This window comes from Fusarium musae, chromosome 1, assembly GCF_019915245.1.
Source record: "Fusarium musae strain F31 chromosome 1, whole genome shotgun sequence".
NCBI lineage: Eukaryota > Fungi > Ascomycota > Sordariomycetes > Hypocreales > Nectriaceae > Fusarium > Fusarium musae.
In genome coordinates, this window is record NC_058387.1 from 848,370 (window position 1) to 862,853 (window position 14,484).

At 48.8% G+C, this 14,484-nt stretch overlaps 7 protein-coding genes and 1 non-coding gene across 8 annotated transcripts; 2 read left to right on the plus strand and 6 right to left on the minus strand.

The window, feature by feature from the left end:
* Nucleotides 1-184: 184 nt before the first annotated feature.
* PHO4_1 (phosphate-sensing transcription factor) lies at nucleotides 185-2,014 on the minus strand (the record flags this gene model as incomplete). The annotated part of the gene is made up of 3 exons (XM_044818036.1): nucleotides 185-378; nucleotides 431-1,496; nucleotides 1,550-2,014. 3 exons carry the CDS (start codon nucleotides 2,012-2,014, stop codon nucleotides 185-187), a joined length of 1,725 nt encoding a protein of 574 aa, XP_044685738.1.
* Nucleotides 2,015-4,324: 2,310 nt separating this feature from the next.
* Nucleotides 4,325-4,406, plus strand: J7337_000277. The gene has a single exon. It is a non-coding gene; the product is annotated as a tRNA-Gly (tRNA).
* A 97-nt stretch (nucleotides 4,407-4,503) lies between these two features.
* On the minus strand, nucleotides 4,504-6,049 carry J7337_000278 (uncharacterized protein; the record flags this gene model as incomplete). Its single annotated transcript, XM_044818037.1, has 4 exons — nucleotides 4,504-5,222; nucleotides 5,272-5,499; nucleotides 5,546-5,763; nucleotides 5,817-6,049. The coding sequence occupies 4 exons, from the start codon at nucleotides 6,047-6,049 to the stop codon at nucleotides 4,504-4,506; spliced, it is 1,398 nt and encodes a 465-aa protein (XP_044685739.1).
* Nucleotides 6,050-7,298: 1,249 nt separating this feature from the next.
* Nucleotides 7,299-7,724, minus strand: J7337_000279 (uncharacterized protein; the record flags this gene model as incomplete). Its single annotated transcript, XM_044818038.1, has 2 exons — nucleotides 7,299-7,318; nucleotides 7,343-7,724. 2 exons carry the CDS (start codon nucleotides 7,722-7,724, stop codon nucleotides 7,299-7,301), a joined length of 402 nt encoding a protein of 133 aa, XP_044685740.1.
* Nucleotides 7,725-8,770: 1,046 nt separating this feature from the next.
* On the plus strand, nucleotides 8,771-9,141 carry J7337_000280 (uncharacterized protein; the record flags this gene model as incomplete). Its single annotated transcript, XM_044818039.1, has 2 exons — nucleotides 8,771-8,952; nucleotides 9,099-9,141. 2 exons carry the CDS (start codon nucleotides 8,771-8,773, stop codon nucleotides 9,139-9,141), a joined length of 225 nt encoding a protein of 74 aa, XP_044685741.1.
* A 187-nt stretch (nucleotides 9,142-9,328) lies between these two features.
* Nucleotides 9,329-11,665, minus strand: J7337_000281 (uncharacterized protein; the record flags this gene model as incomplete). Its single annotated transcript, XM_044818040.1, has 3 exons — nucleotides 9,329-11,471; nucleotides 11,524-11,559; nucleotides 11,619-11,665. 3 exons carry the CDS (start codon nucleotides 11,663-11,665, stop codon nucleotides 9,329-9,331), a joined length of 2,226 nt encoding a protein of 741 aa, XP_044685742.1.
* A 1,437-nt stretch (nucleotides 11,666-13,102) lies between these two features.
* On the minus strand, nucleotides 13,103-13,532 carry J7337_000282 (uncharacterized protein; the record flags this gene model as incomplete). The annotated part of the gene is made up of 2 exons (XM_044818041.1): nucleotides 13,103-13,141; nucleotides 13,200-13,532. 2 exons carry the CDS (start codon nucleotides 13,530-13,532, stop codon nucleotides 13,103-13,105), a joined length of 372 nt encoding a protein of 123 aa, XP_044685743.1.
* A 72-nt stretch (nucleotides 13,533-13,604) lies between these two features.
* On the minus strand, nucleotides 13,605-14,396 carry MIR1_1 (mitochondrial phosphate carrier protein; the record flags this gene model as incomplete). Its single annotated transcript, XM_044818042.1, has 2 exons — nucleotides 13,605-14,028; nucleotides 14,236-14,396. 2 exons carry the CDS (start codon nucleotides 14,394-14,396, stop codon nucleotides 13,605-13,607), a joined length of 585 nt encoding a protein of 194 aa, XP_044685744.1.
* Between the last annotated feature and the right edge of the window lie 88 nt (nucleotides 14,397-14,484).

Below are 14,484 nucleotides of genomic sequence, written 5' to 3' on the forward strand. Positions count from 1 at the left end.
TCAAAGAGCCCTTAGAGCAGGAAATCATCTGATCTCGAGCCATAGTATTATGTTACCTCCCCGGGTACTCACATGTGCAAGCAGATGTGTTTGAGGTAATTTGAACCGTAAATTGGTATATTTGTATCGTATTCCCAAACGCCATTCAACATAAAATCATAATAGTTCCATCGCAATCTATTCTCTAGTTCCAGTTAGGAGCGTATGTGATGAAGGCCATCAAGCAACCTGAGATCAGACCAGCTGTAGGAACAGTGATGAACCATCCAAGATAGATCCATCCAACCATGCGCCAGTTGATAGAACGCCAATCTCCATTGCAGAGACCGACTCCGACAATGGCACCAGTGATGCATTGAGTAGTAGACACAGGCAGCTCTGCAAGAATGGTTAGTACATGTTGCTGAAAAGCGTTTGTGGGACAACTTACTAAGACGAGTGGCCAGGATGACAGTGATGACAGAGCCGAGTTCCATGGAGAAGCCACGAGCAGGAGACATGAGAGTCACCCGGTTACCCAAGTTTCGCATGATGTTGTAACCATATGTCCAGAGACCAATTACAATACCAGCACCACCGAAAGCAAGGATCCAGATGGGAACTTGAGCCTTGCTTCCAGGGACTGTGCCGGACTGCCAGATCTGGTAGATAGATGCATAAGGGCCGACGGCGTTGGCAACGTCGTTGGCGCCGTGGACGAAAGAGGCAGAGGCAGCAGTCATGACTTGGAGGAAAGTGTAGAGGAATTCGGTGCGGTTGTCGAAATGTTCAGCACGGGCGTGAATCTCTTCAACATCGCCGGCAACAACAGACTTCTCGCTCTGGGAGCTGACAATATCCTTATCGACACCGTGGAGAATGGCAAACTTGAAAGCCCACCACATGAAAGCACCAGTATACCAAGGGGCATCAGGCTTGGGTCCAACCATGGACTTGTGTTGGTGAGGGTTGGCGGCAGGTTCCTCGGCAGCTTGCTCAGTGGCAACCTTCTTGTCATTGCCAGCGGCCTCGAGATCTTCACCAAGGGCAGCAGCACGTTGAGTGCGGCGCTCCTCAAGCTCCTCGCGGGTAAGATGACCTTCGTAGAAGTTGCGGACAACGCCCTGGAAGTTGTCGGGGGTGGGAGGGACAGGACCACGGCGGAGGAGGAGAGGGCCAAGGAAGATGTGGTAAGCCTTGAGCTGCCAATCCTCCTTGATGACGATACGGTACAACCAGGGGACAAGGAAGATGGCCATGAGAAGACCCCATGCAGCACCAGCGGCGACGATCACACCAGGGATTTGCTCTTCAGTGAGGTTGACCTCATAAGAGCCACCCTTCCAGATGAGAAGCATGACGATGAGTGAGGCAGTGGCCCAGAAGTAGAAGGGGACGAGGATAAGACCCTTGATAGCGGGGCTCTTGCGGAGGAGGACGCAGTATTTTGTGAAGAGGAAAATGGCGGCACCGAAGATACCGGAAAGCATAGGGGCGATGATCCAAGCGAGGAAGACCTGTGGGATGTAAGTTAGCGAATGTGAGTTTGAGATGATGCTTGAGTACTAACCTGAACAACGCCTTGCTGAATATCAAGGGAGCCGTCCTCCTTGTAGCCAACCCAAGTGATACCAGAGCCACCAAGGGCACCAACACCCATACCCAAAACACCACCAAGGATAGAATGGGTAGTAGACACAGGGAAACCAAAACGGGTAGCGAAGGTAAGGTAACTAGCAGAAGCAACAACAGCGCAGACCATACCCAGCATAAGAAGAGCAGGGCTATCGTCAAAGGCCTCGACATCAACAATCTTTGTTCGGATGGTATCAGCCACACGGCCACCAACACCAAGAGCACCAGTGAACTCCATGATGCTAGCACCGATCATAGCCTGGAAGTAGCTAATAGATCGGGAAGACACCGATGAAGCCCACGAGTTGGCGACATCGTTGGCGCCGATGTTCCAGGCATCGAGGAAGGCAAAGATAGTGCCTACCGCGAAGAGGTAGTCGTACTGAGCGAAGACTGCCATTTCAGCGGTGCAGTACGAATAGGAAGAAGAAGTTCAGAAGGAAAAGGGAGGATGTGTGAGGGATCTGGAGACTTGAGCTTTCTACGAGACATTTCCATAGTATATATAAGTTTTTTTCACAGCTGGTGGAGAAGAAGAGAAAGAATTGTTCTACGTGGGCTATGGAGATACTCACACGCCCCCCAAGAAAAAGAAAAAGAGCCAAGACAAGACATCGCCAAGACGATTCCACCGAAGAAAAGGACCTCGAGCTAGGATTAACATCAAAGATCCCGGGCTTGCCACAGAAATTCTTGTACGCCAAGAGTCAGATCAACAGCGTGCGAGTGTGACTGCGTAACACAGAACAGGGCTGGAAAATGCACGAACCAGCTCTATAGCAAGCAATTGGCTTTCTCTGTCAAACGGTAGCAACACATCCGAGAGGCGTTGAAGAAACTGGAGACCCCTCTCCACTTGAAGAACTAGTTAAGCTTACCTTAAGCTTGTGACTAACCTTGTTTCCAGTGCTAAAACGTCTCAGGCTGTGACTGGCGATCACAGAAGTCATGGTTTTGGGAAATAGAGCACGCGACACTTGAGCTGAAGGGGGAATACGATGGGTTTGAGGAGGGAGAGGAGTGAGCATGCGACTTGATACCTAATGCGTCACCGACGTCTGAGACGGTGATGCAGATAGTTAATGCTGGGGGGATGTATGCCAAGCTGTAGGCGAGCCATGGCTTGACGAATCCTGGAGGGGAAACGAGCTGGGGGAGCTTGTGATGATCGGTAGAGATGGCAAAGGCTGAGTGAGCTTGGAAGGTATCTGAGCTCAATTGCTAGAACTCAGTTGCCAAGTTGTTCTTCAGTAGACAAGCTCTTTGCAGCTTCTTTGAAAGAGCCCAAAGCCTCTTCCTTTCTCAACTCGGCGAACCTCAGCTTCTGAGTAACCCCTCGTGTGCTTCAGCACAGACACGCGACTCGATACTCTTTCCAGCCAAAACCTCCAAACCTCGAAACACAACAACAAAAAAGCGACCAATCAAACAGGCACCATGCGTTCAAAAAGTCGTCGGTGCACTAAACGAGAAATGCTGCAGGCAGGGATCATGATAGACGGACCCTCAACTTTATCGTGGATAAAGCCAAGGAGCTTGTTCCCTTTTGTGCTAGATCTGCGGGTATTGTCCGAACCAAGCTTTCAATACGACGAATGAGAGAAAAGGATCTCTACACGTGTGAGACGTCAATGCAAGATTGGCTACTGGGGCTGCATCATGTTTTCATGGCGGAGAGAGGCAAAGAGAGGATATTCTCGGATGGGTTTATCGGTATCCGAAAAGAGTATATCCCACGCGGAAATATGGTCTGGGAGGTGGTTTTTGAGACAATTGCTACGGGGACTTGTTCTCATGTGTCAACGAGGCAATAAGACAGCACTCTTGGCGTAAAACCGGGATCTGGGATTTCCATCGTCGATGATGGCTATGTTGTTGATTCCAGGCTCTTCCTTGCCACGGCAAATGTAAATCAGTGCTCAGAGAGACGTTCCCTTTGACCCACTCGTGATCTTCACGGAGTTGAGGCGAGTCAATATGGAGCAATGGCTGCTTCACAAGCAGAGCACAACGCTATACATAGCTCATCTCTAACAATTAGTTGGGTAAGTGTTGAATAACGATTTAGTAAAATACTGAATGTTTCTTATGATATGAAACCGGGAGATAATAAGCTTAGAATTAAGGTATCGGCAGTTAACATCCCGGGCGAGATACAGGGTAGGAACTCGGGATTTTGAGTTGACGATAAAAATAAACGTGAAACGGTCAGTATACGCGGTAAAGCTTCGATTTGTTGTCGACGATCTTATAGTTTTTGAAACGGTAACTCAATGCTTGACTGTATATGTTTCTAGTAGTTGATATGTCACTGCGTTTTCTGTTTCACCGGCACGAGGCGAGTATATCACTACAGGGATAGTTGTTGCATATGCTCTCTCGACTTGAAGTATGGGATCTGAGAGTATCTAGAGTCGAATATTCAGCCATTAAGGATCAGGCTCTGACAGCCAGACTCTCTTCTAGATATCTGGTATTCATGCAAGATATCTAGAGTTAGGTACGGAGTATACATGAGCGATTGAGCTTGAATTGGCCACGTGACAGCTTGTCGCTCTTGGACTTACTAATCCGCCTCTGATTGGCTCGGCTCGCACAGCGCCGTTAGCTACCCCACCACTACCCCACAGAGAAATTTCAGCACCTCCACCAAGACCCAGCGTTGTGACACATGATTTCTCTTACCACATGCCTCTTCAACAAACCACAGGCGTAATTGGTTTAGTGGTAAAATTCTCCGTTGCCATTCGAGCAGCGTCGGGGAGCCCTGGGTTCGATTCCCAGATTACGCATTTCTTTTGCCGTTTCTACGTCTTTGGCGACTGTTTCTTTTTTGAAAACTCGGTATTCTGACTACTAACTACACTACTCTGAAAGACCTTGCATACATCAAGCACGTGCAGTCATATCCTTCTCCTCATGCTGTGTGCCCTGAATCTTCTCCTCATCAAGGGTTCGCCCTCCTAGACCAATGTCCGCCTCGTAGAAAACGTCAACGACCTTCTTGTACGAGGGCACAAAGTTGACCGCAATCGGGTATGACCAGGCTGCGACGAAAAACATCATGGGTACAACCATCGAGATACCAACGTCATGCATATCTGCAACAGCTCCTGTCAGGGGAGGCACACAGGCACCGCCAATGACACCAGCAATGATGAAACCACTTCCTCGCTTAGTATGGCGACCAAGACCTCTCATACCCAAAGCAACAATGGTAGGGAAGCAGATAGACTCGAAAAAGAGAACGATGTAGAGGAATGATACACCAGCGGTTCCGTGGTGGACGATAGGCGGTCCGATAAAGACGATGCACATTGTCAAGAACACGAAGAAGACCTTCCGCGGTTTGCAGAACTTCATAAGAAACGTTCCGAAGAAACGGCCGACGGTAAAGGCTGCTTGTGCGCCAGCGAAGAGCTTTGCTCCCATTGAGTCTGACGTTCCTTTGCGCATCTCGGTCGCGTAGTTGATGAAGAAACTTGCGATGGCAACTTGCGCGCCGGTATAACAGAATTGAGCAAACGAAGCATGGAAGAGCTTATACTGTTTATAGAAGGGCTTGTCATCGGCTTCCGAGTGTGTCTCTTGAGCTTGCAAGGCCATATCTGGAAATTGTTAGTGATGGCTAGTGCTGGTGCAGGAGATTCAACGTACCGGCGTCGGTGATTTCTGGAATCTTGGAGACGTAGAAGAGACACGCCAGAATCAAGACGAAGACGGCGATGGAGAGGTATACCCATTGCACATTGGCGAGCGCTGCGTTGTCATCGAGATTGTTGAAGAAGACATATGAGCCGAGAACGGGAGCAATGACGGTGCCGATACCGTTGAAGGCTTGGGAGATGTTGATGCGAATTTCCGAGTATCGAGGAGGACCACAAACTACAGATGTTAGAGACGGACACAAACTGGGAATGACTCGACATACCAGTGATGAATGGGTTAGCAGCAGTCTCAAGAGAACCAAGTCCGTTTCCGATGATAAAGATGGACATGCAAAACCCAGCAAACGACTTTGCCTTGATACACGGGATAGCAATCAACGCGCCAACAGCATACAAGCAAAGACCCCAGATAAACACAGCCTTGTACGAATAATGACGAAGGATCCACGCAGCGTGTCCCAGCGACGCAAGAGGATAAGCACTGAAACGATTATCAGCTCTACTATAACGCCTCGTCGATACTGGTATACATACCCAAAGTACGCAGCCTGAAGACCTGCCGAGCGCGCACGATCGATGTGCAGCACCTTTTGAAAGTGCTTGTTCAGCGTATCAAGGAGTCCATAACTGAAACCCCAGAGGAAGAAAAGAACAGTAACAAGCGCAATAGGCCAGATGGATTCGCGCAGGGTGAGTTCCGCTGCCTTGGTGACTTTCTTATCCGAGACCTTGAGCGATCTCTCCTTGAAGAACTTTTTGGCGCCCATTTTGAGAATAGTACGAGAAAAAGAAGATTACGATTTCGAGAAGGCGAAAAGGGGAACGAGCAAGCTTATTTACAGTTTTCTTTTATCGCCTCGAGCAAGGGGGCGGGCGTAACACATTGACCGTCATAGAACGTGTGGCATCACGGTTCTCCTGCGCTGTAACCTCATGAGGAAAAGACTCCAGTAGCTTGAGTATGTTTGTTGGAGAAGAATCTGGGGATTTGCGGGGGAAGGGGGGAGAAGGAATCTGGAAGGGGTTTAGTTGATGGAGTGATAAGCATGGTTTATGGTTGTTTTTGGTCGGGGACATGATTCAGGTTTTTGAGCCATCCTTGGTGATCGTTGCAATGATGGACCGAGTGGGAGGGTTGAGGATGCATTGAGCGATTGAGTGATACTTCTAGAAGATGTACTGAGAAAAGCTTTGATCTTTTGATCTTTGATGAATAGAGATACGTAGTAAACATTGCTTTGAGTGATGGTTATGCAACTACATACTACTCTAATTCACAAGGATTCATCTGCCGAACGTGGCTGGCAATAGCGTCAACTCCCAACGGCACTCTCCCTCGGCAAGTCCCTGTCGTGTTCTCTTTTTAGTTAAATTACAATCTCCTCCCTGATTTCCTCAGTCCCAATCCCCAAGAACGCGGGGCAGGTTGTGAAATGAAACACAAGAGCTAAAACCTCCGCTCGTGATACGCACGCAACTTACGTGCATAAAGACCTTCTTATTCAGGCTATTTTCATGTCTATCACCGGACTGTTTTCTTGTAGGCTCTCGGTTTGGGCTAACCCACATGCCGAATGCTACATAATCTACTTGAGATGGCCAATCGCATTACTGTGTTGGTTGTGAGGAAGTTTGTTAAAGTGCTATGTCTCAGGATGAAGGTGAGGTGAGACAAGGGGACTTGAGGGTTTGACGTGGTCTAGGGCCTTGATCCTAGGTGACAAAAAGACTTTGGTTGATTTAGCAGGATACCTTTGCTGAGTTTATTTCGGCATCTTGTATCAAGGCGGCCTGATATTTTCCTGCTCCCTGAGGGTGGTGAATCGTTGGTTGGAGTGATGTTGTATCAGAAGGCTACAAGTTAAAGTCTATTCACTCCCCTGACCATGTTCGAGAATGGTTCTAGACTTGTCAGTCATACGAGAATTGTCTTGTAGACTCATTCCCTCAGCATCACAAAACCTTGACAGCACATCGTGCATTCATTACCTCTCTGCGTCCTGTACAATCACGTGACTATTCCCAGTGTGCATGGCCTGGACAGAGCAAGAATTGCGTACATTTGCTGAAGTCGATCGCGTTGTCGAGTTGTGTCATTACATCGTCGATAGATTTCGCTAGAATGAGTCCTGGTTCCTCGGTAATCTCATCGGCGTGAGCGCGTGATGAAGACTGGACCGTTCGTAGATGCTCGCGTACTGCCACTAACCAGTCCGATAGCTCCTTGTTTGCACTCGGTTCTTCCTCCTCATCATCTTCACACCCCGGAATGTCAACATCATACAAGATACAACGCACAGTTGAAGCAGTATCTGGGGTGCAAGTCGTGTAGTTGGTATGCACCTGCGTTGACGTGAAGATAGCTCGGACCTTAGTGTTGATACCATCGTCGTCAGGTTTGATCTGCAACTGGCACTCTTCGAGAAAGGAGAAGAAGTACATTCGTGGGAGGCTTGCTAGCATCGGCGAATTGTCTGCTTTCTCAGTTCAAAGAACTCGACGAACAGCTTATACGACCTCCTTGTTCAGGTCTGTGTGCGTAGGGCTGGCAGGCTTTCTGCGTACCGATTCAGTTACACTTTTATAATCATTGAATAAGGAGAAGCACCCACCTTGAACTCGGTAACCAGGCTCGACATGGTTTCGTCTGGGAGTGGTTCGTCCATCTTGTTGTGAAAGAAGGCAGCCTCTCCCCAATCGTTGTACTAATAGGAGTACAGTTTGTCTGCATTGAACTGGGTAAATGAGTCCAATATGGAGTCCAGATACCTGAAATCGTCGGTTTCTTTTCAGAGGCGATAATTGATTGATGTTCTCGTCAAGATATCGCCGTCGTGGGTATTGACGAGGGGATATTGTGCCTGTGTACTCTGAGGAGAGAGAACTTGGCCTCTTGATCCTAAATGATCAATAGACTTATGTAACCTAGTATAAAGTTAGTATGAGTTTAGGATAGGCTTAGGATAAGTTTAGGATACCTTCTATTGAGGTCTGCACACATGGAAACAGCAACGCAACATCAATAATGAATCAATGGTTTTTAGTTACTAAAATAACAGTAGCGCTTGATAACATTCACTGTGCTTTCTCACGATCAAGAGCGTTACAGATTGTGAGATAAATGAGGAAGTGGCGTTATCTAGGGATGAACATCCACGAATCCATGAATGGCCAACAATGGGATGTTCGGGTATCAGATATACGAACAATAGCAATATTTCAAATGCAAATTTGTCCCAGACTAAAAAAGTCATCTTGTTCACTCAGCGTCATAATGCCTTAAGCCGTGAACATCAATACTACATTGGCAGAACATCGAACATAGCTGTCACCCGACACACTTATTATTCACTTACATGTTCAGCCAACATCATCTCAAAATGCTACAAATCCACGACTTTTCCTCTATAACAACTTCAACCACCTCAAATCTGGCGCTTCAATATACAGACCCCAAAGCAAGGTAACCTAACTAATCAACCGACATCATGCCTTCCGCCCAGGAAAACAAGACCAAACTCATCGCTAAAGCGACGAAGAGCATCAAGCAAGAAGACCTCATCAACATATCCGCCGACGCCGCAACTATCGAGGCTTGCTTCACTCTCATCGCCATGTCTCGCGGAACTCATAAAATCAAGCAACAATGCCAAACCTCTGCTTGCAACAAGTCAGTCAAGACCTCTTTCTACTGTAAATCCTGCCAGGCTCATGCTCGTTCTCGTGCTCGTGCTCGTGCGGATTCCCATAAGCACAGTTACTCCACTCGATCCAAGGCTCGAAATAATAAAGATAGGATTAATGCTGACTCGATAGTCTGACAGGTGAGCTAGTAATCCGACCCAAGACGGCTGGCTGATCCATCGGCGTTTGAGAAAAGTAAGGAGTAGGAAACTCTAGAAATCATGGCTGCTTCATCAAAAGGCACAGGCAAAAGAACCTCCTAGTGAGTAAATAGAACCAATAATAAAAGTCTTTCTTTTAGTACGCGCTGTGTCAATAGCACAAGTGAATCTATCTCTAGCCCAACCCCCCAAACTCCAAAACTATGTACCGTTCGCTCTTCGTCCACCTCTAGTACTCCTATCAACATGTCTCTTAAGAACCTTCCTCGTCTCCACCAAACTCCTCTTATGCTTGCTCTTCGCCTTACCCATCGTCATAAAGATATTCTTGTTGCGCTGCTTCTCCCTATTACTCGTGCTCTTGCCCTGGGCCTGCATCTTGGACTTGCTGATGGCCCGCGTGCTCTTGTGCTCCTCGCGGTCTGGCTTGCCCTCCTTGGCGAGCGCGACACGCTCTTCCTTGGTGAGCTTGCGGAGACGCGCGGGCGCTTCGATCTGCTCGGCGGTGAGGCCGTCGTCCCGGTGGCGGTCTTCTTCTTGCTGGCGTTTGCGGCGGTTGCCCATTGCTTTGTCGATGGAGGCGGACATGCGGAGTTCTTGGAGTTTGGCGAGATCGGCGGGTGTGAGGATCGTTGTGGTGGCGAGCTTGGAGATGCGGTCGATTTCGGCCTCCTTCTCCTCCAGAGCCTTCTTGGTCTTTTCGTCCATAACAGGTGGTTCTTCGTCTGTCTTTTGCTTCTTTGACGCGGGTTCATCTTCGTCATCCTCCTCATCGGAAGAGTGATAGACATTAATCCAGTCACCAGACTCGCTGCTGTCATCAGAAGCAACCTCCCACTCGTCAGACTTGTTGCCCTCATCTTCCTCATCAGTAGCAGCATCCTCGGGAAGACCCCTGGCAAGTCGCTTCTTCTTCTTTTCCTCCTCCTTCCACTTCTCCAGAAGTTCCAGACCTTCAATACCACCAACATCCTCCTCACCGAACTTGCGCTGGGCCTGGAAACCAGCCTTCAGGTTGATAGTGGCATTCTTGCCACGGTCTCGCTTCTTGAGAAGCTCGGCGCCGACCTCTCGGTACAGTGACAAAAGACCCTTGGCAGCCATCATAACACCCTTGTCCTTGCTCTTGCGGTATTGAACCAAATCTTGCAGTAGAGTATCAGTCATAGCCAGGGGTTGACGGGCGCAAATTTCGCGAATAGAGTTCAGACCAGCAGCCGCGACCTCCGCGGCCGAAGCTTCTGAAACGAACTCGTTTGCGATCTTCTGAATCAGAGGCTCCAGCACATCAGGAGGCACCAAGTTATGGACTGCCTGCGCCAATGAAGCCAGGAAAGAAGTAACAGACTGTTGTCGAGGAGTAAGGAACTTGATAAACCAAGAGTAGAGCGCCACAATAGTCAGCTTGTGCAGACCAACAAGTCGGGTAACGAGTTGTGTCACTAGAATCTTCGTATCAAGAGATAGCTTCGCCTTGGTGTTTTGTAAATGTTTCGAAAAGAGCTCCTCGGCAAAGTTCTGGGGGTCGTGGAGGAGGTGAAGAGCGGAAAAGTTGAGAGGATGAGGCTTTGTCTTCTTGCGCTCAGCGCGCTTGACCTTCTCGACGGCCTTGTCGTACTGCTTCTTCGACTTCTTGGTCTTCTTGTTGATACCCATTTGATGCTTGACCTGGCTCAGATCAACCTCCTCATCACTGCTCTCATCCTCAAGCTCCTCACGCTCCTTGTCTCCACCCAAGAAGAAGCGAACAGCGCCGACAACAACCTTCTCGTTGTCGGACAAACAAGCCTCCTTCATGACATCCACGGGCTTCGCATCGGTCCAGAACTGTCGCTTCCACATCTCGCGAGTGAGCTTAATGGCCCAGATAGCTCGAGGAGAAGATCGATCGGCGGTAACGAGGTTGTAAAGAACGGTCTGGACGGTTCGGTTGAGAGGGTGGTTGATAGATTTCGTGTTCGAGTTTCGCAGATCGCTCAGGATCTTTTGGAACAGAGTTTCACGTAGAGTTTTGCTGGGCGACGATACGAGGATGGGGAAAAGCGTGGTGAGGACGCTGGTTGAGTCGATAACTTCCTTTCGTCGCAGCAAGACCAGGCTTCCCACAATCTTCTCCCGCAACTCAGGGTGTAAAATGACATGATGCTGTGTGAGAATGGACTTCAGGTCATCGGGGAAAGTAGCAGTCTCTTCCTTGTAGCAATCGGCGACGTGAGCGATTAGATCGATAATGTTGTGGAAAGACTCGACAGAATCGGCGGTCGCAGTGCCAGGAGAGACCAAGAAGATCTCGCGCTGGGCCTCATATTGTTCCCATTGCTTCAAGAACTCTTCCTTGTACGATCTATGACTTCGTATCAGTACTTAATCGTATTCTCGAGAATTTCGGGACGTACTTGGGATCGCGACGGATTTTTTGTTGCAGACTCGCGCTGTAGAAAATGTCAGTAAATTGTCAAAAAGAAGCGCAACTGTTTCGCAATTGACGTACAAGTCAGCATCGAGCTTCTCGAGCGCAGCGACCTTTCGTTTGACCATTGCGACGTCGAAGCCTCTGCTGTTGGTCTGTTGATGTAGAGCGGGAGGGTGGGGGATTGGTCCCTTTGAACTTTGTCTGCAAGCGAAGAAAATTTGGGATATTTTCTGGCTGATAAGATAAGCTCATCCCCACGCGGAATTGGACCGCGGTTCTAGGCCTCAACTTCTAGCGACAGCAACAGAATCACAGTTATAAGTTGGAAAAGGGAACTATTAAATCGAAAATCGAAGAGAACAAAGCATAAGCTCACATAGAATCATTCTATGTAAGTTTGTAGATCTGGTTTATAGGACTGATACTACTCGACATCTACTCTGATGTCTCACATCAAGATCAGAGCAGCTTTGCAAAGCTCAGTAGGTACTCATATATTCAAAATTTACCTAAACGACTTACCTCTTAGACTATCCTTATGATGAGTTTTGCATTCTACTCAAAATTCATCATAAACTTCAGCAATGTAGATCAAGATGTCATCGAGGTTCGCCTGAATGTTTCTAGTACCTGTGCTGACCTTCCTATAAACTAAGCGAGCTCAGTTGTCCGTAAACATCATGCTGCAACGATAGCCTTTGGCTTCTTTAATGGTGCTCGTCCAAAAAAAAAAAAACAGTCATTGTGGTTGATGTGTGAGGGGAGATGATTAGTCGTAAGCAAGGAGAAGCAGCCATGAGTTGAGAGAGTGCCAATTGCGAGTTTCACCCAAACCTACCCTAATGACCACAAGGTGATCTCAAGAAGACACCAGATCAAAAGTAGCAATCATCGTTAATCGAACCATTTGGTGTTTCTATTTTTGGATAAGGTACAGATGGGCGGCACGTGGGGGCCTCGTGGGTTGACAGGATGTGAGGAGAAGGAAGGTGCGGCAGCCTGATGCTCAGCCTTATTACAACGACATGTCATGATGAACAATATCAATTCAAGGCGGACATTTATTTTATATATGAATAGTCCTCTAATGAGTTCTTCCTAGATACTATGCTGCTCAATCAACATCATTTTCTCCAATTGACCCCAGGGCGTCGTTGGTGCCAGTTGCGAATAGCTTCACATATGATAGTCATGATGAACAAACAAGTAGATACAAGAGTCCACAAACTCCCAGTCTATGATTTCAGCGTAAAAAAGAGACTATTATACAACCTTTCGGCGGGGTATCACCCGTCTGCTGCCCATTAATGCGGAAAGGTATCATAGGCAAACATGAGTCTAACACGAGCATCCCCCCTCAACCAAAAGATCACTTTTTGTTTCCCAGACAGCGAGAGCAAATCTGGACATCATCCGTAAGCTCCTGCCAAGCTGTTTTGGCATTAACAGCAGCTGTTGTTACAAGTAGGCCCAGCTCTTGGGCAATACTTGGGCCACACTCCCCAGACTTCTCATATCACCTCTCGCACCCCGCGAATCTTTCTAGATGTGTTTAAACGCGCTTAAGCAGCGATTTCTACACCTCCTGTTGCGCCCATGGCCTTTTGAATGCGTTAAAAATGATGTCCGGAGCTGTTAAGGGGGTTGAATTTGACATACCTTCTTGAGATCACCATAGATGGCGAACTGACCGGCGGTAAGAGTACCAACCATGAAGAGACGGGCACCAATACCGGAGTAAGAGCCACGGAGACCGAGCTCCTTACCGATCTTGATGAGACGAGAGACAGTGCCCTCACCAGGGAGACCCTGGGTCTTGTTGATCTTGGAAAGCATGGTGTCGGCGGGCTGAGAAACAATGGCGGCGGCGAAACCAGCAATCAGACCAGAGCCAAGGTTGGCAACGGTCTGCATGCCGTCGGAGAGGTCCTTCTTGGGGAACTTGCGGAAGACAGCCTCAGAGACCTTCTCGTAGACGACGAACTTGGCCATGGTGTAAGGGATCCTAAGTGGGAAAAGTCAGCTTGCTAAGACTCAATTGAACGGCATACCAGCGGCAGTCACTCACTGCTTGAAGAGAATGGGTCCGAATCCGGCGTAGAGAGCACCGACACCCTCGTTCTTGACAATCTTGCCGAAGCCAGAGACGAGACCGCTGGCGTAGGTGGGCTCAGAGACGAGACGGATACGGGTGGCCTCAAGAGGGCAGAGGGCGATATCGGCGAAGAACTCAGCGGTGGCGGAAGAGGCGAGGTAGACAGCAGTTCGGTTCTTGGAGGCGGTCTCGTAGCCGAGAGCGTCAATCCACTGCTGCTTGAAGAACTCGTAACCACCGAACTTCAGGGCACCCTGGAGGAAGTAACCGGCAAAGGTAGGGCCGACACCAGTGAGGAGGGCACCAGCACCCTCATTCTGGACAACCTGGCGGAAACCACCGACGAGACCGCGGTTGTAGGTAGCGGGGTCGAGCTGGATACGGGTCTTGACGCTGTGATTTCAGAGTCAGCAAACTTGTTTCTTCCGGTTCGATTGCTGCGCTTTTGCTTCTCCATCATGGCTATCAAGGTTTTGCGGTACTGAACTGAAAACTGTCCATCTCAGGGTTCCCAGTTAAGTTTCTCCGAGACAACCCGCGCACAAACCCTCTCAAGCAATTGACGACGAGAAACTCAGCGCGGAGGCGATTCAGACATACACATCGACGGGGGTGAGACCACCGTGGGTGACGGAACAGCAGACAGCACCGGCAAGGGCGAATCGGGAGTAGAGAGCAAAACCAGTCTTCTTCTCGGGGGTCTCAGCCTTGATGTTCTGGACGACGGCGTCGACCTTGGTGGAACCGGTAGAGGCAGCCATTGTGAATGAGTATGTGATCAGACGTTAAAAAAGACTGAGGGGAGATGGTGGAGTGAAAGAAGGAGAAGAAGGAAAGGGAGAGAGCTTC